Raw genomic sequence first — 27,054 nt, 5'->3', positions numbered from 1 at the left:
AAAGGAGTTAGGTAACACAAATGCCAATAACATCTTTTACAAGGCCTAATCATATTCCATGCTGTAGGGTGTAAGCTGATCAGCTGAAGAGTCAGAAAGAAAAAGAACTGCCTGCCCTTCCTACTTGCCTTCTGCCCAGCATCTACGGCATTTCACATGTGAGAAGGTGAGTGACAAATGCAATTTCAACTTTCCTCTGAAGTACAAAGATCTACTGATAGGATAAATGATTGAATGACTGAGCAATATCAACTCACTAGTTGTATTCCATGTCCAAATGCTTTCCCCTAAAGCACAAGATTCTGGTCTCCAAAACCCATCTGTTCCTAATTTCTCCTCTGCCTATACTTCCGTGAAAATGAAGCTTACCCTCACACCACACTGGTAGAAGGCACCCTCGCTCTACAATATTCATTCCTCTTCTCATTGCAAATACAGCAACATTTGAAAACAATGCACTTTCTTGCTTCTTTATACTACCACCAACTTCGTGATAAAAAAAGTAAGTCTCCAAATCATAAAATTTCATTTTATGTGAGAAAGAGGATAATAAATATATTAAAACACAGACTTGTACTTTAAATGCCATAATTTTTAAAATGTGAGTTGTTTTTAAAATTATTATTTGTGACGTCAGTTTTAACAAACTGTTTATCACATAACATTTCCAGCCATTAAACTCTTCAAAATGCTATTTAAAAAATAAATAAAACAAGAGATACACAAAAATCAAAACATTTCCAGTCAGCCTCAATATTCCAGGTAACGGCAGAACCATCAAATTGTCACAGGAATGTTCTAGATTAGATTCTTTCTTTTGTGAATGTTTTTTATAAAGAACATTTTAATTTTAATTATTTATTTATAACCTGTTGTGCTTCAAAACAAAACTTAGAGCAGCAATTAAATCAATATAAAAGTCACTCAATAAAACTGAAAATTTCATTTGGTTCTGCTTAATGACTAAACACTCATTAAAAAAACTACATGGAATGGTTCCAAAATATAGCAAAGTTTGCTAACAGTAAGCTCTCTCCCGGCCAACCATTAATTTTAATATTAAGTCAGAAAACCCGATTTCCAGAAATGAAGTGGCTGAGTTAGAATTCAGTTTATACACTTCACTTAGTCCACCTTTTCCGTGACAACATATTTTATGTTATTCTGAAAGTGCAGCTGAGAACAATGAATTAGAAGCTCCCTTATCTACTCATTTCTCTTAATACTAAAATGACTGGGGTGGGCTGGGAGAGACCTAGTTTTACCAGCCCAATGCTTAGCAACTCTTTCCCCACACCTTCATTTTCCATACCTCATGGAAATTAACTTCTCCCTTAGACTACACCAAATCATGAAATTTATTCAAAACAAAGACAATGATACAGAGGATAGACACTTTGCAAGAAACTCTGGTAAATGCAAGAGAGTATAAATAAAACACAGTGCCTTTCCTATTGCTATATAATGGGATTAATATCCTACCTTGAATAATTATTCTCACATCTAACTATCAGTATCATATAACAAAAGAGTAGATTGGTCTTTAAAGCAGTAAAAGTAATATTGAACCTTACTTTTATGAATGATCATTTACAGGCTGGACACCAACTCATGTACCAAGCAAACACTTCATGATATGCGATGTCAGAGTATCATATCTTAGACTATCCTCCTAATTCTGACAGGCCACCATGTCAAAAGCACGTTCCTTGATGTACTCAATAATCTACAAGTTTGCTGATTCACTGGAAACATTCAGTTGTTTTATCATAGTGTTATCATAGCATTATTACCAAACCCTCTCAGTCAATCAGAATAGATGTGTGTGGAACAAGCAAGGCAGCTTGGCATCTGCAGCCTACAGTAACTTCTGACATCTTTCCAACAGGACTGCAAACCTGCCCAATTGGATAAAAAGTGTCATTATGAAATGGCTGTGGCATATGAACTTGAGAAAAGAAGAAATAAGAAGAGGGATTAAAAAAAAAATAAAGGTGACAAGAGGTGGAATAAAGGTGAGTGAGGCAGGTAAGAGAGAGCAGCAGCCAGGCGGCCCCTGCATTACCATTATCAGGGTTGGTAAACATCCTACTTGCACTGGAGACTGTCTTCCCAATGTCAGCCAGGGATCGAAGGTTGGATTTCTTGGTTTGATGCCGGTGCTTCCGGAGCAAAGTATAGGTCACTTTATCCTTAAGGTCAGGTTTCAATAGGCCTGTCTCAATCTGATGGTCAACAATCATCTCTGATACAAAAACAAAGCAAAACAAAAGCAAAAAATGAAACTCAGTCACAAGACCACAAAGTTCATGTTTTACTGTAATTTTATGGATGTCATCCTCAAATTTAATATCAATATATTTATCTTCCAAATTTCGAACTTTCCACTGTCTGTGAAGGTAAAGATACAGGGTACAGTGCTACTGGCATTAAAGAGAGAGTTATAAATATTCTGGTATTAATTACATGTTTAGAGAGGAAGAACTGTCTTGTAAATTTTTTTCAATCCCAGTTAGTAGTGAATTCACATTAATCACATTCTTCTCTTAGTAACACAATGAGTAACTTATATTTTCCAATTGTTTTGTTTAAAAGTAAGATTAGAAAATTTCATGTACTCTATCATAGCAACTGTGCCAGAAATATAAATGATATGAAAAAATCCTGAAGAGAATATGCAAAATTTAACATCACGACATTACTGATTTTTAAATCTGTTTTCCCAAATTCTTCTGTAATGTTATATTTTCTTTATAATAGGACAAAGTAAAGAAAAATAATACCATACCAGGTTATTTGAACACCAATTAATCCAATGAAAGAAAGATTAAAGTATAAAATTATGCCTCAGTCTTTTCTAAGGGAGGTTTATTCTTGTTTAGATCCAACTAAAGCCTTTCCAATATATTCTATTAGTCATTTTAAAGTATAACCTGATCAGAATTTTCTAGAAATTTTAATATATTAGTCTTACTAAAAAAAAAAAAACCCACTAAAATTTCTATTAGCTCTAAGTCACTTTCTTACACTATTTACAAAAATAAACTCAAAATAGGTTAAAGATGTACATGAAAGACCTGAAACGGTAAAACTCATGGCAAAAACATAGGCAGTACACTCTTTTGACATGTCTTAGCAATATTTTTTTAGCTCTGTCTCCTCAGGCAAAGGCAACAAAAGCAAAAATAAACAAATGGAACTACATCAAACTAAAAAGCTTTTGCACACCAAAGGAAACTATCAACAAAACAAAAAGACAACCTATTGAATGGGAAAAGATATTTGAAAATGATACATCCAATAAGGGGTTAACATCTAAAATACATAAAGAACTCACACATCTCAATATCAAAAAAACAAACAATCCAATTTTTAAGTGGGCAGAGGATCTGAATAGACATTTTTCCAAAGAAGACATACTGATGGCCAATAGACACACGAAAAGATGTTCAACATTACTAATCATCGGAGAAATGCAAATCAAAACCACAATGAAATATCACTTCACACCTGTCAGAATGGCTGTTATCAAAAAGACAACAAATATCAAGTATTGGTGAGGATGTGGAGAAAAGGGAAACCTCCTACACTGTGGGGGTCAATTGGTACAGCCACTGTGGAAAACAGTACTGGAGTTTCCTAAAAAGATTAAAAATAGAACCACCACACAATCCAGCAATTCCATTTCTAGGTGTTTAGCCAAAGAAAACAAAAACACTAATTCAAAAAGATAATATGCACCCCTATATTCATTGCAGCATTATTTACAACAGCCAAGATATGGAAGCAACCTAAGTTCCCACTGATAGATGAATGGATAAAGAAGATGTGATATATACATATGTGTGTGTGTGTGTGTGTGTGTGTGTGTGTAATGGAGTATTACTCAGCCATAAAAAAGAATAAAACCTTGCCTTTTGTAACAACATGGATGGATCTGGGGGTATTACACTAAGTGAAGTAAGTCAGAGAGAGAAAGACAAATACCAAATGATTTCACTTATGTGTGTAATCTACAAAACAAAATGAAGAAACAAAACTGAAACAGACCCAAAGATACAGAGAACAAACTAGTGGTTGCCAGAGGGGAGGAGGTGAGGGTGGTGGGTGAAATGGATGAAGGGGATTAAGGGGTATAAACTTCCAGGTATAAAATAAATAAGTCATGGGATGTAATGCACAGCATAGGGAATATCATCAATAATATTGTAATAACTTTGTATGGTGACATAATTACTAGACATCATGATGATCAATTCATAATGTATAATAATGCCAATTAACTATGTTGTACACCTGAAACCAATATAATATTGTATATGTCAACTATACTTCAATAAAAAATAATAAAATAAAATAGTCTTAGAAAAATCTTTCCCAAAAAATTTCTATGAGCTCTTTTTTTCAGAATGGTTCTAAGTAGAAAGGATGACTGTGCGTCACAGAAATTGCTCCATGGGTGGGTCTGCTGAAGGATATGTTTTACTCTAACAGAAAACAAGAAGTCCTCTTTCTCACAAATCAGCACGTCAGCAGTATGACATAAGAGTCTCCTCTAACATCACATCACAGGTTGACATATCCACCGTCCAGAATGGAGCACAGGACAAAATATCACAGAATCTGTGCAAGATGCAATGGCAGGGGACTTCCCTGGTGGCACAGTGGTTAAGAATCTGCCTGCCAATGCAGGGGACACAGGTTCCAGCCCTGGTCCGGGAAGATCCCACATGCCACGGAGCAACTAAGCCCGTGTGCCACAACTACTGAGCCCGTGTGCTGCAACCAGAGAAAGCCCGGGTTCAGCAATGAAGACCCAACGCAGCCAAAACTAACTAACTAACTAAATAATAATAATAAAGATGCAATGGCAGGACAACACCACACTGTCTGCAGATAGAGCTTTGTCCCTGACAGAGAACTAGAACAATAGCTCCCAGGCCCACCCATTCAGGAGCATGGCTGCATCAACACACGTCAATATTTTCCTCTTGTGCAAACTCCTCCACATACAAAAGTGGAGAAGAGGACAAAAGCTCTTCTTTTGCAAAAGTCTGCAAAAAAATTGATGGATACTGATACGATAACAGCATCTCCCAAACATTCCCATCTCTTCGTAAAGTGAAGTTACAGATGTTCAAGGGCCTTTGCTTGGGCATGACTGCACCTCTCATTAGTCCATCTTTTTAACAAGCAGTCATGGAACTGGTCTCACAGCCAGAAGCTGACGATTCACACAGTGTACAATCAACTACCTGGGAGCCAAGTAGAGGCTGAATCCAGGATTTTCCATCACATGCCTTACACAGATGCTATAAATGTCACATAACACTGGACCACTTGGTAGAGAGCCTGGGCAAAGCAGGAAGAGTTTCTCCCATAGGAATGTTTTGGTTTGAGAGTGGCCTTTAGCTCTGAGTATTTTTAACTACACAAACCTTACTCAGTAAAACTCTCAGAACAGATCCTGTAATTATACTTAACCCTCTGTTCCACAGTAAAATAATTAAGTGCTACTGAATACAACCTATTTTCCCTTTAAGTCTTAATCAAAGTGGAAAGTCCATTTTACAGAAGAACCATGAAAATAAATAGCTCTGGCATAACTGCTGCAAGTGTTATCAAACTCCTACTCTAATTCCAGGGTTGTGGATTAAAGTTTCTTATCTACCCTTCCTGGCAGGGCCTCCCTCTATTCTTGACCTCCCCTGTAATCTCAAACCAATGCATATATATGCACAGCCGTCCCTCTGTTACTAATGTCTGGAAATCACCAATTAGAACAGGTTACAACATCTGTGGGGCCTATGCCCTTCATTAGGTTTCCATAAATATGGCCCACAGGGATCTCTTTAAGCACAAACTACAAAACCCTTCAAGGAAAGTGGAGGCAGTAACATTTCATAGCTACACTAAAATTAAGCCTTCAGTGTTCGGAATCCCACAGACGTTACCCAATTGGGAGAGAAAGTGCCAGCTCAAGATGATCGCAGAGCTGAAAGGAAGCTCAGGAAGCATCAGGTTCAAATTCTTGTTATACAGATGAGAAAAGAGCGAGAGAGGGGAGATGCTCACAGATACAGCCTAATTAAAGGCAACCCTCCCACACCAATTAAAACAGGTTTTCTGATTCACAGTTTAGATCTTTTTCCGTATCACATGATACTTTTCTTTCTTTAAGAAGGGAACTCTAGACCAAAAAAAAAAAAAAAAAAACTTGAAGAGAAGATGGTCATGCAACCCCCCCAAAAAAGGTCAAAGGTAACATTTTGATTTTTTTAACATCTTTATTGGAGTATAATTGCTTTACAATGGTGTGTTAGTTTCTGCTTTATAACAAAGTTAATCAGCTACACATATACATGTATCCCCATATCTCCTCCCTCTTGCGTCTCCCTCCCACCCTCCCTATCCTACTCCTCTAGGTGGGCACAAAGCACCAAGCTGATCTCCCTGTACTATGCGGCTGCTTCCCACTAGCTATCTATTTTACATTTGGTAGTGTATATAAGTCCATTCTTAAAAGAAACACAAAAGGCCCAAGAAATATTCAACTTCAAGACTAACAGACAATTTATACAAATTTCACCAATTTTATGTTAATCTATCAAAGTGGCAAAATTTAAAAGACCAGTCTCCGGTGACGTGAATGTTGTATGCAATAGACTGAGGATGAGAGTAACAAACAGGACAACCTTTCTTGAAGGCCACTTGGCCAATACAAAACAAAGCCCTTCAAAATGTTCAAACCCTTTGAATATTTCACCATAAGAAACCTATAATCAGGATATAAGCAATTTCACAAAAGTATAACAAAAATGTTCATTTCTTTTCTTTACGATAAAAACTTGAAGGCAACTTAAATGCCCAACTATAGATTATTAGCTATTTTGCAGCCATTAAAATGATGTTTATACTTATATTTAATAACATGGAAACATTCATATTATGTTTTTAAGTTAGAAAGGGCAGATTAGAGGGTTATAGTATGATCCCAGTATGTAAAATAAATTTCATGTGTGTAAACAGAGATGTACCGAAAAACTGCTGGGAGGATAGCTCTGAAAGATGAGATCAGTGGTATTTTGACTTTTGCGTGTTATATTTTTCTGCATTACAAGAAATGAACATGTGTTAGTTCTGTGATAAAAAAATAAATATATTACCATTTTGAAAATATAAAAGGTGTTGAAAGCAAGAAACAACATGACTCATATATCTGCCAACATGCACAGCCCAGGAATGCCTTTAAATATAAGAATGAGAGCTCCAAAAATAGAGCTACATTTTCCTAATCCATTTCCCATCATAATAAAATACCTGAAATGGCTTATAATTGTTTTTTAACTAAGGAAGGGAGAGGAATTCTCACGTACTTGGCTTCATATGTGAACGATATTTTAAATGTAAAACTGTAAGATGACAGCCAATAATAAAGTTATTAAAATGAGCTATAAAAATGATGTTTTATCCTTTAAATAACACACATTCTCTATTAGGGTTCAGAAGGGGATCTTCATGAAGAAAACTAGGAGAGGTCCTGAGGAGAATCATAATGAGGCTGAATTTTTACACAAGCGTGGGAAGTGACACCCACTTAGGTAGGGGCCCCTGCTCACGGGCCCCCATGTGGCAGTGGCTTCACACCTGCAAAGGGAGGGTGCCCCTCGGAGGCCACTGAGGAGGAGCAGCAAATGGACAGCAAAAAAAGGAAAGAAATTCCAGGAAAGGAATTGCTCTTGTTTGGTGGATATAATCACACTCATCATGACTTTTTTTTTTTTTTGCAGTACTGCAGTACGCGGGCCTCTCACTGTTGTGGCCTCTCCCGCTGCGGAGCACAGGCTCCGGACGCACAGGCTCTTCTCCCGCTGCGGAGCACAGGCTCCGGACGCGCAGGCTCTGCGGCCATGGCTCACGGGCCCAGCCGCTCCGCGGCATGTGGGATCCTCCCAGACCGGGGCACGAACCCGTGTGCCCTGCATCGGCAGGCGGACTCTCAACCACTGCGCCACCAGGGAAACCCATCATGACTTCTTTTTCTCCTTGTTTGTCGAAATAAAAGTCGGGTGAAGGGGCAATGCATCTTAAGACTTAGCTGCATGTAATTCTCAAGTCTGAATAACACCACCATTAAGGAAACAACAAATCCACTGCATCCTCTGCTAGAAAAAGATTTTTTAATAATCAAGTAATGACAGTAACTCAAGTCACCATGCCATTTTATCACTTGAAATCAGGGCAGTTTTTTTTTTTTCTTTCATGTTTTTTAACCTGCTGTAAGGATTTGACTCTTTCAGAGGATTTTTAAGTATTTCTTTTCAGCCCCTTACACTCTCTGACATGCTCTTCTCCCCACTCCTCCAAATCTAGTCCATTTTTAAAAAAAATTTCTTTGTTTTGCTTGTGATGTGTGTTATTTGCCCTGAATTGTTTCTCTGTGTTATCAGCTCCAGAACGACAGCACTGGCTCTCTGCCTGCTTGCCTCAGGGATGGTAGAGCAAACACAGTACTGAGTGATGACACCTCAAAGCGACCTAGTGGTGTCCAATTTTAAAACTTAATGACATTATTAAAGCAAACGTGTGGAGGTTAGAGGAAAAAAGCCACAGCTGATAATAAAAAGAAACAGAAAATTAAACTGAGAATGTAAAATGCTTGATGAACCTTTCTTAAATGTAGTAAATACCAGAACCTCTCTCTTTGGCCATTGGCTAATGAGGCTCCAGTGTAATGCGGGACTCTGTCTTCTACTACATGGAAAGGGTCAGTCAGTTACTGAAGACCAGAAACGCCTTAAGATGGCTCTTTCTGGTGCTGAAGACCTCGAAGACAGTCTTACAGAAAAGCCCAAGTATATAATTCAACTTTAACGTTCATCACCCTTCTTGACCAGCCAGCTCCAGGCACAGCAAAGAAGCTGTGAGGTTTTTTTCTAGCTCTATCTACTACACCTTTCAGAATTTTTCACCTGCTCATGAAGTCCCTGAGCATCTCTTGACCTGACTCAGTCTACACTCAGCCCCTGCTAGGTGACACGTAGAAGGATCTGGATAAACTCATTCATACTGGGATAGTCATCAAAGTAAGTACAATTACACCTGAGATCCTCATTCAATTCTAACAACACCCTGAGAGGTCTACCTTCATCCACTTTTTACGGATAAGAAACAGAGACTGTGAATAAGTTAAGCAACGTGCCTTGTCTGTGGTCACACGTGCTAGTAGGGGTAGACTTTAATTAACCCCCCCCCACTTTAAATCCACCATTATTTCTACAACACCACTCTGCATCTCATGGAATGAATATATGACCTCTGCCAAAGAGTATGTATATTTTAATAGAAAACAAACCCTGGGTTCAGTGAAATGAATCTCCAAACAGTGGAAGTTCAGGAAGTAACCATGGTCTACGGTAGGACTTTTTTTTTCAATACAGGAAACTTCCCGATGACCCTTAAACCACAACACACAGATTGCTATCCATTGCCCAGTCACAAGTTTAATTCCCATTTTGCTTTGCACTTAGGCACTTCTGACTTCTAACTTCAGACATCTTTGCTCTAGATTAGTTCTTAAAGCCTAAAGATTGCAAATCTCACTCAGAAACTGGACTGATTTTTGCTAACCATGATACTTTTTTGGATAACAATCTCTCTTGCAGCTTTAACAAATGAAGAAAGGTCAGCGAAACAAATAGCCTGGAAAACCATTCGTTCCCTTTGCTTCTCTCTGTCTTCGTAGATGGGCTTCATCTTCCCTGCATACAATAATCCAACAGCTCTCCTCATATATCAGATGTCCTTTTTCAGTCTCACCTGCCTTGTCAAATACAAAAAATTCTACATAAAGCAGTATTTCCAACATTATCTTCTCACTACTTATGCGGAGATGGATTTGTAACTTATCCCATTTACAAAGTGGTAGATTTGCAAACCTAATTTCAGGGCCTAGAATAGTGTCTGGCTCATTGTAGAAGGCCACGTACCACTGCTGAATAAATGCATAAACTAATTCATTCTGTCCACCCAGCATCTTCACATTAGTCTTTCTCCCTTCTCCACTTGTACCTTAAGCACTTCAGATGCAAGGAAAGTGTGGAGCTGCTTTGTAAATCTAACTAACAAGCTCTCTGAAGAAGAAACAGATATGTATAGGTCAGCAAGATATACGCCTGATTTGAGAACTGATCTTCTCTTCCAATACAAATACTATAGCCTTCCCATTGTCCATAAAGACACAGATGTCATAGACAAGCCCTCTGCCTACAGATATGCAAAGAAATTTTGAGATTACACAGGAATTTTACACTGGTCATCAGGGCCACGATCCACATCCTCTCCTCACAACCCCAAAGTAGGCCCACTGAAGGCCCCTTAAGAAAGTGCAGCCATCCCTAAAGGTCCAGTGGTCACCGAGTTATGGAATTTTCCTAGGAATAATAAGCAGAGCCCCTGCACCTCTCCTTAAGGAAAACATGATCTTTAGCACACCAACCTGAATGACAGTGAGGCAGCTTAGGCCAGTCTCTTGCTAGAAAATGAAAACAATAACCTCTCTTTGGAATGCAGCCACGTGTGCTCAAGGTGTTCAACATGGTGAGCTGACATTCACTACACAACACTAATTACAAAGATGCCAAAGCTGCTCTGCACCACGAGGTTCAGTGACTTGTCCGGGGTTGTACAAATGATCCTCGGCACCAACATGACCTGACTCAGTCATTAATCCATAACGTTCTGCTGGCTCCTTGCCCCACCCTATTTGCTCTACCTACAGCTAAAGGAGCTTGACTTTCACCTACAAAATCAGCCCAACTGAGGGACTAGACCTAGACCAGTTTCCTTCTTACAGAGTATTCAAACTGTATTTTACAGATGGCAAAACTGAGGCCCAGAGAAGCTCAGCCCAATGTCTAAGGTCAAGGAGATCTAGAAATCTAGTGTCCAGACTTCCAGTCCAGTATGACCAAGGATGAAGGGGGAGGGTTCTATTTAAAATATTAATCTTATGCTAATAAGTGGAGGAATGCAAATCTGTACATATAAACATGGTAATTTTTAATATAACATAAAAGTGAAAAGCATAAGAGAGAGGACTGAGAACCAAAACTGGATGGAAATACACCAAAATGTTAACAATGGCTATGTCCAGATGGAAGTATGATGGATGATTTTTAATTTTTTTCTCAATATTTGTCTGTATTTTCCAAATTTTTTGCAATAACCCTTACTGGTTTTATAATATAAAAAAGAGAGAGAATAAATGTTATAGAATATTCAGCTCTGCTTACATTAGAAGTCATCTGCATTGAAAGAGACTCATGGAGAGGTAGGTAGAGCAGAAAAAAATGATAGGAACCTAAGACAACATACTTACCCACCAACTGCGGGAGAGAAGAAGCCTCCCTGTCCAGCATGATGGATCCTTTCTCCATACATGTCCTCAGCTCAAATAAGCTATGAAGGGACAAGGTGGCCACGTGGGGCTTGCTCCATCTCTCCCCACCCTGTTCCACTTTTTCTTCAAACTTAATCCACCTAGAAACATGAGATTAGTGAAGAACCATTAAAAGTGTTCTCATCACCTCTAGAAATAGCAACACCAACCCCCCCAGATCCACCCCCACCAGCACTTCCAAAATGTCTCCTTTTGTGGAGTCTTAAAAGCTTATTCTATCATTAACTGCATTACCTTTATAAATACACCAAACAGACTCACTAGACCGCTCCTCCCCCTGATGTTAGAGAGAAAGAAAACAAACCAAAAGGAGCCAACGCCTCCTTGGTTTTATATCTGTCTATATGTAACCATGAAATCCTTAAGAATGACTATTGAACCAAATTTTTCAACTAATGTAGGAAAAATATGCATTTCAAATTCTCCATGTGGGTAGAGCCTACAGTTTGTAAAAAAACCACCACTGTGAGAATTCTGTTGTGACTTCACAAGGCACGTTTATATAAGGTAAAATATCAGTATGAACCAATACTGATCTTAAATATTTGAAAATATGGTGTGTGAAGTGGTCAGACAAATAAAATTCCCCTTTCATGCTTAAAGAGTGCCAGCATGTGTTGCTGTATCTTACTTTAATACATCTCTCTCAGCTGACACATGTTCCCCTCTCATTGAGATGCTAATAGCTTTACCCCTCACGTTTGGCTCCACATGTGTTTAAACATACACAAGCTCAGTGAACAATGCATCTACTCTGATAATAACAGATCTCTTATTAACCTTAGTAATGGAACAAAAAACCCTCTCTTATAGTTTCTTCTTTCTAAGATTTGTAGACATTTTGATAACTTAGCAATATATAGGAAGGAAAAAAGTTTAATGGAAATGAGAGCGAAACACATTTGACAGTCTATATCCCACATATTATACATACTGACTCTTCCTACACTGGTAAAGGAAAACAGGAAAGCATCATCATTTTGCTATTCATCATGACCCAAAGAAAAATGCTGCTTTCTATCACTTCAAACCTCTGAAAGATATTGAACAAGATAAAGAGGGGGTTAAAAATTGTTTTCCTACATTCTTCACGCAAAGGTTTAATGATTGAAAAATGTTTTCCTAGAAAAAGCTAAACACTCACCCAACTCATTAAAGATGAGAACAAAGGGCAGAGATCAGAGGAAGCTCTACATAAGGTATTATTTATAGACCGCTCACCACCCCCAGAGGAAGAAAAGAACACATTAGTAGAACCATGAGTGAAAATAGATCAACAGATCAGCCACAATGTCAAAGACAATTCAGAATTTTAATCAAGCCCAACACTCATGTGATTCATAAGTATATGAGCCATATCCCCAAACTCCTTCCCTCTCCCGGCCAGGAAACTTCCACGCTTCAATGGCAACCTTAGCCCCAGCTTCACCCTCCACTTTAAGACCCTCCTCCTTTCCCCTGTATCCCAAAAAATGTAGGGAGTAGGGATTTTTACATGTTTTCCTCACATTAAAAAGCCAACACCAAAGAAGTTCTAAAACTTCAGAACTGGACCTTGTTTATTCTACAAAAGTGGTTGTGAAACATTCTGAGAGACAGACCTTTAATATTCTTGTGTGTGTGTGCGTGTGTGTGTGTGTGTGTGTGTGTGTGTGTTAATTAGTAGTTCTTCACCTTGGTTGGTATTAGAACCACAGAAATAGAAGGAAGTGAGAGAAAAATGACAACTTTATATTAACATTCTTATAGAATTCTATGGATTTACCAAAACAATAAGAGGTAATTGGGTTATTTTGAGAGTAATCATTTTATGGAGTATATTACATTGGCTAACTTTAGGCATATTATCTTTTCAGGCTTACTCACAGAACCTCTAACCATGTTGACTGGGAGCTAGTATATGAATCATATTTACATCTGATGTTACAGTTTTTTGCTCAAGATGAGACTCTAGAAGATTCCATAGTATATGAAACCTAGTCAGGGTTACATATAATTATGTTATCGATAAAGAGTATAGTGACCTTGTTTTTATTCCTAAGAGTATTCTTATTAGCTGAGGGATAGAATCTTTAGTCACAGAATTTAAGTCCAAGATGAATGACAAGGGCCAGCTAGAAACTCAGTAAATGGGAGTGTTCTATACATACAGCCTTCACTTCCCTCTTATCCTTCCTAAATGATAACCAGTTGCCCGTCTATCAGTCACCATAAATCTGTATGGCCAAATCCATTTTGTAAAAGAACACTAAGCCTCACTTACATACGGTATGTGACAGTAGCTCTTTTCTGCTATCATCTTCAACTGTCCAGACAATGTAAGTTTAATAAAATGTTCTTTAAGAAAAGAAAAGAAGGAACAAAACCATTGCATTCTTCTGTGACCAATCTCCTTTCCACAGGTTATCTTAAATATGACTTTGAACAAGTTTTAAAAGTACATTTAGAAATAATAAATCCCAACTAGCTTGGATTTAGGGACTAGTATTACTCACCCTCCTGGATTATACCAGCCAAGATTAGGTCAAGCTTTAACCATAATGGAATGGGAAAGTAGTCTCGAAACTAGCCAGTTCCTTAGAATCTACATTCCTAAGAGACAAGTATTGTCTCATAGCTCAGTTTAAGCATCTATTTCACCTTGAGTTCAGTAAATATTATATGTTGAGATGATGTCATGTCATAGTATGGCTAATTGCACAAGGTAACTCTGGGATAATGACTATTAAATTCCTTTAAAATACATTGCTCTAATTGCTCAAAGAATATACACTTTTAAACAGAACGTAATGATTTGCCCATTTAAACAGATTGTTTGCAGGTAGTTTCATTCCAGAAACTACACATGCTATGTCTATCCTCCTCACATATCAAGGACAAATTTGGAAAAAACTGAAAACGACTCAGTTCAAATCAGAACCCATTAAAGAAAAGGCTAAGGCAAAGGTACCAAAGTTCAGGCTATTGGAGTGTCAATGAATTTGTAAAGGTGCTTTAGAACCATGTAATTACATTAAAAAAATAAGACATTTTCACTGTAAAATGTACTAAAAGCTACTATCTACCCTTCATAATAACTATGAATAACCATGTATTTGCAATAAGTTTCCTACTTTTCTTTTTGTCTTAGTACTTGACATGTTATAGGAAAATTAATTTCAGAAGCTGGCTTTTTAAATGCTGGCAATTACAAAACTGTTGTAACCTTGAAGGAAGAGTTTATTAGGTGAAGTTTATTTATTCCAAGGTCTTTGAAGAATAATGATAAAGTACATTGCAGTTTAACCCACTTTGAGTGACAGCCAACCAAACAGCATTTCACTCATTTGTTGAAGAAATAGAAAGCCCACTGGGAAACACTGAATTTTGCAACTTTCCGATCATATGATTAAATATACTTAAGAAAAGAAAAGACCTCTAACTTTAAAACATGCCAGTTTTACAGTGGAAAATAGACATGACCTTTGCCTTGGAATATAATCCAACTACGTAAAGCTATTTTAAAGCAATAATAAATTTCTTGCTAACTAATAAGTGCCTCATCGCACATAAAAGAAGCCAACGCTAGTGTGTATCTGGGATAGATGACGTTTTTAAGGAGAATTCTTAAATTTCTAGATCAACTGTGAAAGTTATTGCAAAACAGTGTAGTAACCACATATAATTACATAGATGATTAAATTCCTTATTCTTCAGACTTTTTCTTACAGAAAAAGTAAACTTGGTCTAAAATGGAATTTTCCAGAGCCATCCAGTAGAGGAGAGATAGAGGGGTCAGGGTAGATTGGGAACAGAGAGGGCCCTATGCAAAGCCCCAGGGTAAGTGCATGTGGCTGTGTTTGATGGCCAGGCCCCGAAGTCATGTTCTCCAGAGGGAGGCAGGGTCACTCGTGCTGTTCCACGAGAACTGAAACATCAGTACCCTTTTCCTTTGTTGGCTTGTTGGGTTTATTGAAACTTGTGATGTCTTTCCTTTTTACCCAGGTTTGGCCGTAAAATTTGAATCGCAGAGAACAGGGGAAGTGATCTTTAACATATATTCTTATAACAGTGATAAATTCCAACATGGCCCATCTGAATATTCGCTGAGGGAAAACTGAAAGCCAAAAACCATGTTTGCAGACGTCACTGACTCAAAGAAATACAGCGTTTGGAGTGGTAGTGATAGCCCTTCTTCCTGGCTTTGGGCCATCACCAAAGCTGGACCATGACTTATTCTTCTACCAGTCTTCTTCATGAATCCATTAGCTAACGCCTTGCCACCTAGAAACTGTTAATGAGAAGCATAGGCTCATTCACTAATACCAAATATTCCATTATAACTACTGCTACACCACTGAATGTCAGTATTCTAATGACCTAACACTGAGGATACTCCTTTGAAAAAGAATATTCTCTGCATTCCACTGTTTATATACATTTCTCAGGTCTGATCATTCTACCCTTGGGAGAGTCAGTGAAAATTCAAAGTTCTGACTTTCAGGAAAGGGAACAGCAGGAAAAAGATGTGAAAAAAGAGGGTGGTAGAATTGGCTTCAAACTTCATGTAAATACAGATTTCCGTTGTTTATAGTTTTACATGACTACTGTGCTTTGTGAGACTTCAATGGGGATATTTTTCCTACCACTGAAACCAGTTTTCTTATTTTTTAAGACACACAGCTAACCTGAACTTCCTGAAGTAAGACTAAAACTGCAGTAATGCTGAGACTCAATGTATGATATTCTTGGTCAAAATCAAATCATTAGTCAACTGAAAAAAGTACGGAACATTAAAAGGGAGAGTACTAAAGAGGGTACTATTGTGTTCTATAATACAACAGTGGGGTGTAGGCTCAGCGTAGAAACTACACTGAGCTGGAGAAGTCTGGTGGGCTAGTTCTCTATGGAATAAAATAGTCCATTTAATTGGAGTTTTCACAAAAAGCAAATAATTCTCCATTTTATGTTAGCCAAAAGAATATTCATGCTGCATTTTCATATGTAAAATGAGTTCCCTCTAAGCACCAAACTTTTATTAGTCTGGTAGGTTTGAGAGCTTTTCGTGGGGGAAAAAAAGCCCTATCAGGTCTGGAAACTGGACATCATAAATGGCAGTCAGAAATTACTGCAAAAAACATTCAGAAGCAGAGTTACGTTGCAGGAAGTAAAAATCACTGACAATTTGAATCATTTCTGGAGGCGCAACCACCTCCAAACTTTCCAACAGAATTTAGGTAGAGCAGTAAACTAAGGATCAAGGTTCTACTTCTCTATTCTTTCATTCTATAAGCACGTATTTCTCGATTGTGGACTGTGTGCCAGGTAGTTGTAGACACTAGGAATATAGTGGTGAACAAAACAACCAAAAATTCCTCCCCTCATGGAGCTTTAATTTTATTGGGAAGAGACAATAACAAGATATGTTTATATGCTAACTGCTGATAAGTGCTAGAGACAACTAGAACGGAGGATGAGGGATAAGAAGGTTTGGGGAAAGTTTCTATTTTAGACAGGGCAGTCACTGAGAAGGTCATATTTGAAAAAAGACCTGAAGGAGGTGAGGAAATGAGCCAGGGAGGTGACTGTGGAGTACAGCAGGGAGAGCATTTCAAGGGCAAACCACATTTGAACAGCAAGTACAAAGGCTCTGACACAGGAGTATGACCAGGCCAGGGAGGCTTGAGCAGAGCGAACCAGGGGGAGAGAAGTAAGAGATGAGGAGATGAGGTCAGAGATCATAGTGTATAGTTCATGAGGGAGGCGAGGGCAGGTTCAGGGAGATGGACTAATCAGGAAGCATTTGCAGTAATCTAGATGAGAAAGGATGGAGGCTTGGACCAGGGTTGTGGCAGCACTGAATGTGAGCTATGGTGAGATTCTGAATATGTGAATAACGCTGAGGGTAAACTAAATAGGATGTGCCAGTGGATCAAGTAAGGGGTGTAGAGAAAGACAGGAGTCAAGGAAGACTCCAATCTTTCTGGATTGAGCAACTAAAAAAATGGTGTTGTTCACTGCGGCGGGGAACTCTGTAGGAGGAGATCTGAGATGGGTAGATGAGAAGCTCAGTTTCTAACATGTTATTTCGAGATGCCTACTACCCAACCAAATATTTGTTTTCAATCAAACGAGGCAAGAAGTCTGGGCTAGAGAACTAAACACAGATGGCATCAGCATATTGATGAATTAGTTGGAAACATCAAACTAAGGTTCTCTCTTGGGCTTTATCAATGGTGTGCTGGGTAACTTGGGTCTCTTATTGAGCTGTCCATCAGTCAGAAAGAGATGGATTATCACCGAACTCCAGCTTTTTTTTTTTTTTTTTTTTTTTTAGCATTCAATACCGTGGTACGTATTTTTACTCTTATATTGTACAAGAAAATCAGCCAGCCATCAACAGACAAAGAAATTGATGCCTTGGGTTGAGACAGATGCTGGTATAAAGTGACTTCATGAGCTGAATTGTGTCCCCGGGAATTCATATGTTGAAGTCCTAAACCCTTGTACCTCAGATTATGACTATCTTTGGAGCTAGCAGCTTTTTTTTTTTTTAACATCTTTATTGGAGTATAACTATTTTACAATAGTGTGTTAGTTTCTCCTTTACAACAAAGTGAATCAGTTATACATATACATATGTTCCCATATCTCTTCCCTCTTGCGTCTCCCTCCCTCCCACCCTCCCTATCCCACCTCTCTAGGTGGTCACAAAGCACAGAGGTGATCTTCCTGTGCTATGCGGCAGCTTCCCACTAGCTATCTAATTTATATTTGGTAGTGTATATATGTCTGCCACTCTCTCACTTCGTCACAGCTTACCCTTCCCCCTCCCCATGTGCTCAAGTCCATGCTCTAGATGGATTATCACCGAACTCCAGCTTTGATCACGTAATATTTCTAAGAAAGTATTATATTTAGAACAGTAGATTCTAAGGCAATGAGTTCTCAACTAATCACACTCAGCAAATGTTACTGAGCACCTAGTATGTACCAAGTGCTGCAGAGCACTGGGAATATAGTAATCAAAGACAGACATGGTGGCCTCTCCCTCCAGACAAATTAGTGTAATGAGGGAGATAACATGAAAACAATACTATCACATATATGATTAATTAATTAATAGTAATTGTGGCAAACCCTACACAGGAGAAGTTATAGAAGGTAGACTATTTGTGAGTATGTTTCTTCCTGGACAACTTCCCCCAATACATGGTGTATCCCACCGTACTTCCTCTCCAGCTGTACATACAGTCTCTCAGGGACCAATGACATCACCAAAATGACACATATGTTCCTAAGGAAATAGTCAGTCTTTAAAGATGGTAAAGTATTCATGACCATCTTAACATTTAAGAATCTTAAATGAAAATACTATGTCCATCTCATTCAATGTTGAACTACCTATACAATGCGCTGTGACCTCTTCACATTTCTGGGACCAGGGGTCACATAAAATAAAGTGTAGTCTGCATTTGACTGAAAGAGAAAACAAAATGCTACACCTGAATTCTACTCTATATAGGTACTCACACAGAATTTTAAGATGAAAGTGAGAATCAAAGGAACTCTTCTAGTCGCAGCTGACTACACAATTATACACACAGGGATGGAACTTTAGAGCTATAAAATACGCATGATGTTAGAGAGGATGCAACCCAGTATGACTCTCATTTGATAGTGTAGAAAACACAAGCTTAGGAAGACTACATGACTATATAACTTGCCCAAAGTTAAACAGCTAGTTAGCAGCAAAGCCAAGACTAAACTAAAATCTCCCCAACACTTAACTCATGCTGCACCAGTATAATTCTCACTCTGTTTTTTTCTATTAGAAAGAAGGAAAAGAAAGAATGAAATGGAGATACTGGTACAAGTTTTCACTTTGAGAGCCTTCTTTTGGAGAATGTTTTATGAACTAAAAGTATACTTTATGAAGGACTTTTAATATCCAGGTTACTGGTGCTGAGAGGGGAATAAGAGACAATTACTATATCATGGAAAGTGGCCCCAAAAGAATAAAGAATGAAGAGCTTCAAGAGGCAGGCTTAGGGCTTCCCTGGTGGCGCAGTGGTTGAGAGTCCGCCTGCCGATGCAGGGGACGCGGGCTCGTGCCCCGGTCCGGGAAGATCCCACACGCCGCGGAGCGGCTGGGCCCGTGAGCCATGGCCGCTGAGGCTGCGCTCCACAACGGGAGAGGCCACAGCAGTGAGAGGCCCGCGTACCGAAAAAAAAAAAAAAAGAGGCAGCCTTAGAGATGGAGGAGCAGAAATGAGTTATTGCCCACTTCTGTATTCCCAGTACCTAAAACAGTGCCTGATGTGTACTATGCATTCAGAACATATTTGTTGAATTTAACTGATCTGAATTAAATTACAGACTATAAAAGGCATATGTTAACGTTATTTTGTTTGTGAAAGTCAAATACATTGAATCCCCATATAATGATGACAATGAGAGACCAATAACTGCATTATATCAACGTCTTTATGGTACACAATTTTTATATGATATAGAAGATTTAGTGTGGCATATATAAGTAAATATACATGCAGAAAGATAGTAAGAAAAGCTCTTATTGTGAGATTAATGAAACTTTAGATATTTGTGCAGTGCTTAACAATTTACAAAGCATTTCCATACATATACCTGTATGTATGTATACAAATATCCATGATATAATTCGATATCTAGTAGAACATTATATTTACATATTATATATCTTATATCTCATACATATATATTATATGTAATAGACATTATTATCCGCTATTTATTGATGATGAAATCAAAGTTCTGAGAAACTGTTATGCAGCCGGCAGGTGACAAAAGTCTGAAATGGAACTCAGGTCTCTAACACTTCCAATTCAAGTGAACCTTCTACTCGCTTTCACTGGATGTTTAAAAGATGACAGGTTTTCACTTGGAACAATGGCAAGTTTGTGTGTAACAGTCATTGTCTTTGCAACCTCCCTCCTAATAGGGAATGGGTAATAAGTCAGACATGGTTTCACAAGATACCTTGGCATGTGGAGACTGTGAGCACATATCGCTAGGCTATCATGTTTAGGTGCTGGAGTTTCCCTCTTTTAATTATTTTACTATTAAATAGCATACAAATGGAGATTTACTTCTAAGTCCTTATAAAGGTTAAAATTATAACAATGCAGATCAGTGACTTCAGCAGTGAAATAAAGGGTGTCCTGCATCCGTGTCAATGTCAAAGAGTGGAAAAAGAATCCTTTTACTCCTTAACCCAGCCAATCTCACGCTCATCAATCATTTGGGCTAGAGAAAGGAGCTCACAGACAAGAATCCTGCCCTGCCCTTGTTTCCCCACGTCAGTCCTGCACAGTCAGCTATGGCTCACCTCGCTGTCTCCTTCCACTCCATCTCCTGACCATCCACGGCCAGCAGCTCATCCAGCTCCGTGAAGAGCTGAGGGGGTGCTGGACTGTCATCCTCCTCGCCCAAGATGAATCGGATGCGTTCTGCGGCGGGGGAGACTGCAGAAGTGAAAATACTGTGGTTAAACATTGGCTGGACAACCCTGAGGAAAGTGTAACTCCGAGCTCTTCCTCTGTCCCCAAAGCTGATGGGCTTCCCTTCCACATTTTCAGCGGACATCTTCCTTGCTGAGCCTTCCTTGTCCCCAACCTAAAGACAAACAGGAATCATCCAAGGCCTTCTCTAGTCCTTTAGTTCTGAACTGTGTCTCAGCTCTCCACCACTCTCCAGAAGGACAGCGCTCCAGTTCTGTGTGGCGAGTGGCAAAGAACCTTTAGCCCTCTGATGAGCTCGGGTCCAACCACATGACCTTCCCTCCTTCCCCACTGATGACCCATCCAAAAGTATAAGACAGAAACCAGCTTGAGCCAATCACTTTTTCTACAACAGTGGGAGGGGGCAACAGAGCACCCCAGTGCTGGGTTTCCCCCAGGCCCCCGCCTCCCTCTGTCCAATGCCCAAAGCAGCCCACGCCCCCGCAGGCTCCGCACTGCCCATAACCGCCTAACTGCAAAGATGATGAAGGAATATTTAACACGATGGAGCCTCTTCTTTACATAATGGCAGTACCCAAAAATGTTTAGTCACACTTCAATGCACTTGAAAAACAAGCCCAAGTAAAATATTGTACACGAGGGGAAAAAAAATTTCCAACACACTCAAGCACATAATTGAATGCCCTACTAGCTCCTTCTGACCCCATCTCCTAAAAATCATGTAATGAAAAATTAACTAGAATTTCCCCCAGGTTGTGGGCTATTTTCTCTTTCTCTAAAAAAAAAATGGAAAGCATTGGGAAACTGATGGTTATATTACAAAACTAATATACTAATAAATATACTAATATATATAATAAATATACTAATATACTAATAAACTAAGATACTCCTTATAATCCATGGGTAAAACCAAGAATATACATGTGACTGCAGTCCGAGTACACAGATTTATTCATATGCAGAACTTTGTAGAAATATATGTACTCAACCTAAAAAAACAAAAAACTTCCTACCATCTGAAAACCACTATAATCAGGACAGAATAAAATTCTATAGATCAAAATATATTTACTACAAATAAACCCATGAAAAATATTCAACCTACCTAGTAATCAAAACTAACTATTAAAATAAAATATATGTTTTACCTATAAAAATGGCAAAAACTTTAAAGAGTGACCATCTCAATGCTGGCAAGGGTTTAGGACACGTGTACCAGCACCTTCCAATTTATGTCGCTGGTAGGAGCCTAAATGGGAACATCTCTCTGAAAAGGTATGGAAATGTTTTTAAAGAGTATCTACCCTGTGAGTCAGCAATTCTACCACTAGCAAGATGTTCATTCTAAATAAATAACAGTTGTTATCACAAAGTCTTAACTACAGAGGTGACCACTACAGCATAGTTTATAATTGAGAGAAACAGAAAAAGCTTAAATGTCCAAAAAGGAGGATTGGTTAAATAAACTATATGACAACCACTCTATCAAATACCACATAGTCATAAAACATGAAGATGAGATTATTGTTTTTTGACATATATATCATATAATATTAATAGAAAAAAGTAAAATTACAAAATCATATGCATAAAGCAATCCCATCTTGGTAAAGAAAAAATTACACATATATCCATAAAATAGGCTGGAAATGAGAGAGCCCTCATTTTGCGTGGTTCTAATGAGTGTGAATTTCAGCTACCACAGTTTGGTTAAAGAACACTAGTTGCCCAACCACACAGCTCAAATTTCAGCTGGATGGTAAATTAACTGTGAGTAATTGCATAAAATACAATCACTGTATTTTATGTACTGTATTTTGCGTATATGTACATAACATATATGCATCATGATCGTGACCAATCATAGTGCTCCTTTCGAAGTCTGCCAGTGATTGGTCACTACACATTTGTTATCCAGTTCACGCACAGACAGCAAAGTGTGTAGCTGTGCTGCCTTCTTGTCTTCCAATGATAAGTTCATATGACATGAATAATCAAAAGAGGAAGCTAGCCAACAAAGATGAAAGTACAGCACAGAAACAAAAAGTACTAACACTGGAAGTGAAATCTGTGTCAAATACGAATGGCATTACAGAAGACCTAGCTGATTATGGGAATGTAGATAACGCTGCCGTTCCCCATTTGAGAGACTCTAGATGTACAGTCAGAGGAACTTAGTGAAGGCGAACTCATTAACATAAATAGTAAGGCAAGTTGTTGTAACAAAATGCTAATGATGTCCCAGAGGAAGTGACGCTGGCAAAAAAATTTCATGTTAAAGGAACCCTCAGAGACATTCCCTAACACGGAAAGTGCAAATGATAAAATGTTGGAAGCTGATCCAGACTTAGAGAGGAGAATGACAATTGCTCTGGGAATAGAAAAGATGCTCACTCCACTTCATGAACTGTACTGTAGGAAAAAGGCAAACTCCTTCCGATAAGATTTTACAAAGAAATCAACCACTTTAGTCTCAATGTTTCTAATGTTTTAAATTAGCAAATACTAAATAAATAACTAGTTTTACTATTTTTTTTCACTTCCCTATACCTTTAGAGCCAACAATAAGAGATTTTAATGATTTGGCAAATATTTTTAAAGGTCAAAGAACAATAATAACTTTTCCCATTGATCATTAGGATTGTTTTGTATAATGTCAGCTTGCAGAGTCATTTTTATGGTCCTGCACTACAGTGTAAAGCAAGGACTGCCTGTATACATACCTTTTAAATGTTATGCAGTTTGTTTCTAGGACTTCTATTTTCTACCTTTCACTTTCCTATCAATTCTAAAATGTGCACAACTCATTCATGTATTCATTCAGCAATATTTATGGAGTATTGTCTATGTTCTAAATAGGCTCTGCTTCAGGCTTTGAAGACAAAGCAAAGAACCTGACAAAAAGGTCCCTATTCTTACTGAGTTTACATGTTAGGAGAGAAAACAAACATTAACTAATTAGTTAATTAGTTAAGTGAATAAATAAATTAGTACATAAACCAATAAACAAGAAAAATATCTGCAAACTGTTTCTTGTGTTGGCAGAACATTAAAATAAGGTAACCGAATACATATTAATATAAGATACAATATGTTTTACTTTTGTAATGAGAAAAAAAAGAGCTTTGAAATTTCTTACATCTCTGGGAGAAAAAAATCTAAAGTTCCAGGACTTTTGTGTAAAAACATTTGCAATGCCTTTCCAATCAAGAAATGGGACGTGTAACTATTTTAGAGGATCAGAGAGGGCATGAAAGAAATGATGTGAGGGTAAGAAATGATTGGCAGAATTTAGAATCTGGACACTACTCCTAACAAGTAGAGTGTTCACACTACTAGAAATGTAGTTATTCAGCAGAGTGGTTCTGAAACTGACAGTCACAAATTTAACTGACTTTTCATCAACATTCAACATCAAAGATCCCTGAGATAGAACTGGCTTCTAGAAGGGAAAAGTCTACATTTAGAGAATCAACTTTTTGTCCCTTTCTAAAAGATATGATGTGGGTTTGTCCCCATCTCTAACAGAGAAGAATAAATGTCTCTCCTGCTTAACGAACAGATTCTCCTGCACAGACACCACACACATCTTTGCTGAGCTCTAATCCACAGAGCATTACTCTGTGGTCTGGTGCTCTCAAGTTAGGGAAACACAACTCACTGCTTATCAGACAGCAACTCAGCTGTGACTTCTGTGAAGTGGAATGGAAGAAGGATGTAACGTTGTTACCTCCAGGTCTTCCTCTCCAGGTACCGTATCTGAGCACCTTTCGTAAGCTGTCTTATTTATTAAATACAGCCTCTGAGCAACCAACATAACAATCCCTTTGGGATAAAATTCCAAAATTGTGTATCAAAAATGAGCTTGCGGGCTTCCCTGGTGGCGCAGTGGTTGAGAGTCCTCCTGCCGATGCAAGGGACACGGGTTCGTGCCCCGGTCCGGGAGGATCCCGCGTGCCGCGGAGCTGCTGGGCCCGTGAGCCATGGCCGCTGAGCCTGCGCGTCCGGAGCCTGGGCTCCGCAGCGGGAGAGGCCACAGCAGTGAGAGGCCCGCGTACCGCAAAAAAGAAAAAAAAAAAATGAGCTTGCTACTCTAGTTTCTTTCCTCAGCTGCTCCCCTAATCAGAAGGAAGCTTCCCCAGGAATCAGAAATAAGAGGTCACAGCAATTGTATTGTCAATATCAACATGTGGGAGGGGCATCCTCTATGGCCAGCAAATACCCTCCCCAATTTCTAACACCATTCTTAACACAAAGATATGCAGAGTGAGAGTCTACCCAATGAAGTACATCAGGAATTCGTTTTTTCCCCATAACTTTTGATCAGATCAAGAAATGAGCTAAATACAAGACACAGTATTGCATTGAGACTCTGGAGCCAAACTGTCTGGGTTTGAATCCAAACTCTGCTGCTTATTTGCTGTGTGATCTGAGAAAAGCTAGTTAACCTCTCTGTGTCTCAAGTTCCCCACCTGAAAAATGGAATGATGATGATCACCATAGTAGCTAAAATACAAGGTTTAAATTCATTTAAAAATTGTTGACCCTTACTAGCAAAACCTGCCTAGCTTCTAAGAAAGAAAGCTCTCACAGATATTAGCCTTGACAACCCTTATATGTTGAAAATATATAAGGTAAGAAAGAAAATAGCCAAAAGTTCTGCATGTTTTACTTGAGTGAATTAAGTGGCTTCAGTAATGAGAACACAAAAGTGTGTGTTTTAGGAAACAGCCAATGAACAAGGGGAAAATAAAGAAACCCCTTCCGCCTCACTTTAATACTGGGGGAGGGGGGGCCGGTGGGGGGCAAAAACATCAGAAAATCAACTTGCTTTACGGATTAATAGATTATGATTCTAAGTAATACCTAATCTAGTTTCATCATAAAAGAGAACCTGGAGAAAAAAATGAGACAGGGTGACAGGGAAGAAAGAAAGGAGAGAGAGAAACTGTCAAATTCATCCAGTCACCTTTGTCAGAACAGAAGGCCCGTAGATCAAAGTGAAGTTAATGACTCTAATCTGTCTTGATTTTTTTCTTTTTTTTATTCTGCCCTCTGGTTAAAATGTGTTTTGGCTTTTTTGAGTAGCTCTAGAATTTCCTGGAGGGTCCTATATCAACATGGTTTCTCTGACCCAGGTCCACCTGTTGGAAGACCACATGATGGTCTGCAGGGCTTGGGGACACCCAGTGCTCCCAAACCCCCATTGCCAACAAGAAGAAGCCAAATGTAGGGCAGGGATGCTGTCCACACTTACTGCTGCCACCAGCTACTGCAGCAGACATCACTTCCACACCTGCACTCTATCTGCTGTGGAGCTTGAACTTGGTTGGCCTCTGCGTCTGCCTTTCATGTAACTCTGGCCTCAATCTGTGCATTCAACCTTTTCTCCCACAGCACCCCAGAAGTGTCTTGTGACAAAATATACCTGCTCATTTTCAGATCTGTTCCTTTTTCCTGTCTAGAATATTCTTTTCTTTCCTCTCTAACTCTGATTCAATTTCTAAGGCCCAGATGGAGAGTCTATCTTTTCCAATAACCTATACTAACCATTCCCAGAGACATGAATCTCTCCTTTATTCAAACCATAACAACACTTTATGTCTGAATTACTCATTTAGGCACTAACAAATATACAGCTTGCTCATTAGTCCCTAAACTTTTGTAGATGCACCTTCTCTCTCCAACTAGGTCACCAAGGCCCTGGGAGACAGGGTCTGTATTTGATGCACCCTCCTTAAAAGACCAACACAGTAGTGTGCACCTAACAGTCACTTTGAGTATTAATGAATTAGACATGACTAAATAAAACTTGGACATTTTCAAATACACAAACACACAACCGCTTGCAAAAAGCAGCTTACATTAAGAACTCTGAAATGGAAAATAAGTTTGGAAAACTCTCCTTATTCTACGCTTCCCCTTAATCCATCTTTGCATGAGCTGCACCAAAATATAGTCGCCATTCCCTGTACAGAAAGTCGCAAATAAAAGAATGAATATTTCCGGTGAGCTACTTTCCTCTGCTAGATGCAATCTCCTCCTACCCTGAGGGACCACAACATTTAATGTGCACATCTATTAAGACATTCAATATCCACTGCTTGG

The 27,054-nt window shown here is 38.7% G+C and overlaps 1 protein-coding gene across 7 annotated transcripts in view; it reads right to left on the bottom strand.

Annotated features, from left to right (window-relative positions):
* The window catches only part of SLC4A4 (solute carrier family 4 member 4), a 307,397-nt gene that overhangs the window by 194,507 nt on the left and 85,836 nt on the right, over positions 1–27,054 (bottom strand). For 6 of the 7 annotated variants that reach the window (XM_007110878.4, XM_028491893.1, XM_028491894.1 and 3 more), the window contains 3 exons: positions 20,811–20,946; positions 11,381–11,541; positions 2,066–2,245 (listed from right to left, as the gene is read on the bottom strand). In XM_007110878.4, coding sequence (XP_007110940.2) covers positions 2,066–2,245; positions 11,381–11,541; positions 20,811–20,946 — 477 coding nt within the window. The remainder of the gene's footprint in view (positions 1–2,065; positions 2,246–11,380; positions 11,542–20,810; positions 20,947–27,054) is intronic. The other variant, XM_028491895.2, reaches the window with a different exon arrangement.

The sequence above is a fragment of the Physeter macrocephalus genome, chromosome 7, assembly GCF_002837175.3.
Source record: "Physeter macrocephalus isolate SW-GA chromosome 7, ASM283717v5, whole genome shotgun sequence".
Lineage (NCBI taxonomy): Eukaryota > Metazoa > Chordata > Mammalia > Artiodactyla > Physeteridae > Physeter > Physeter macrocephalus.
This window is presented reverse-complemented; position numbering and strand designations above follow the sequence as displayed.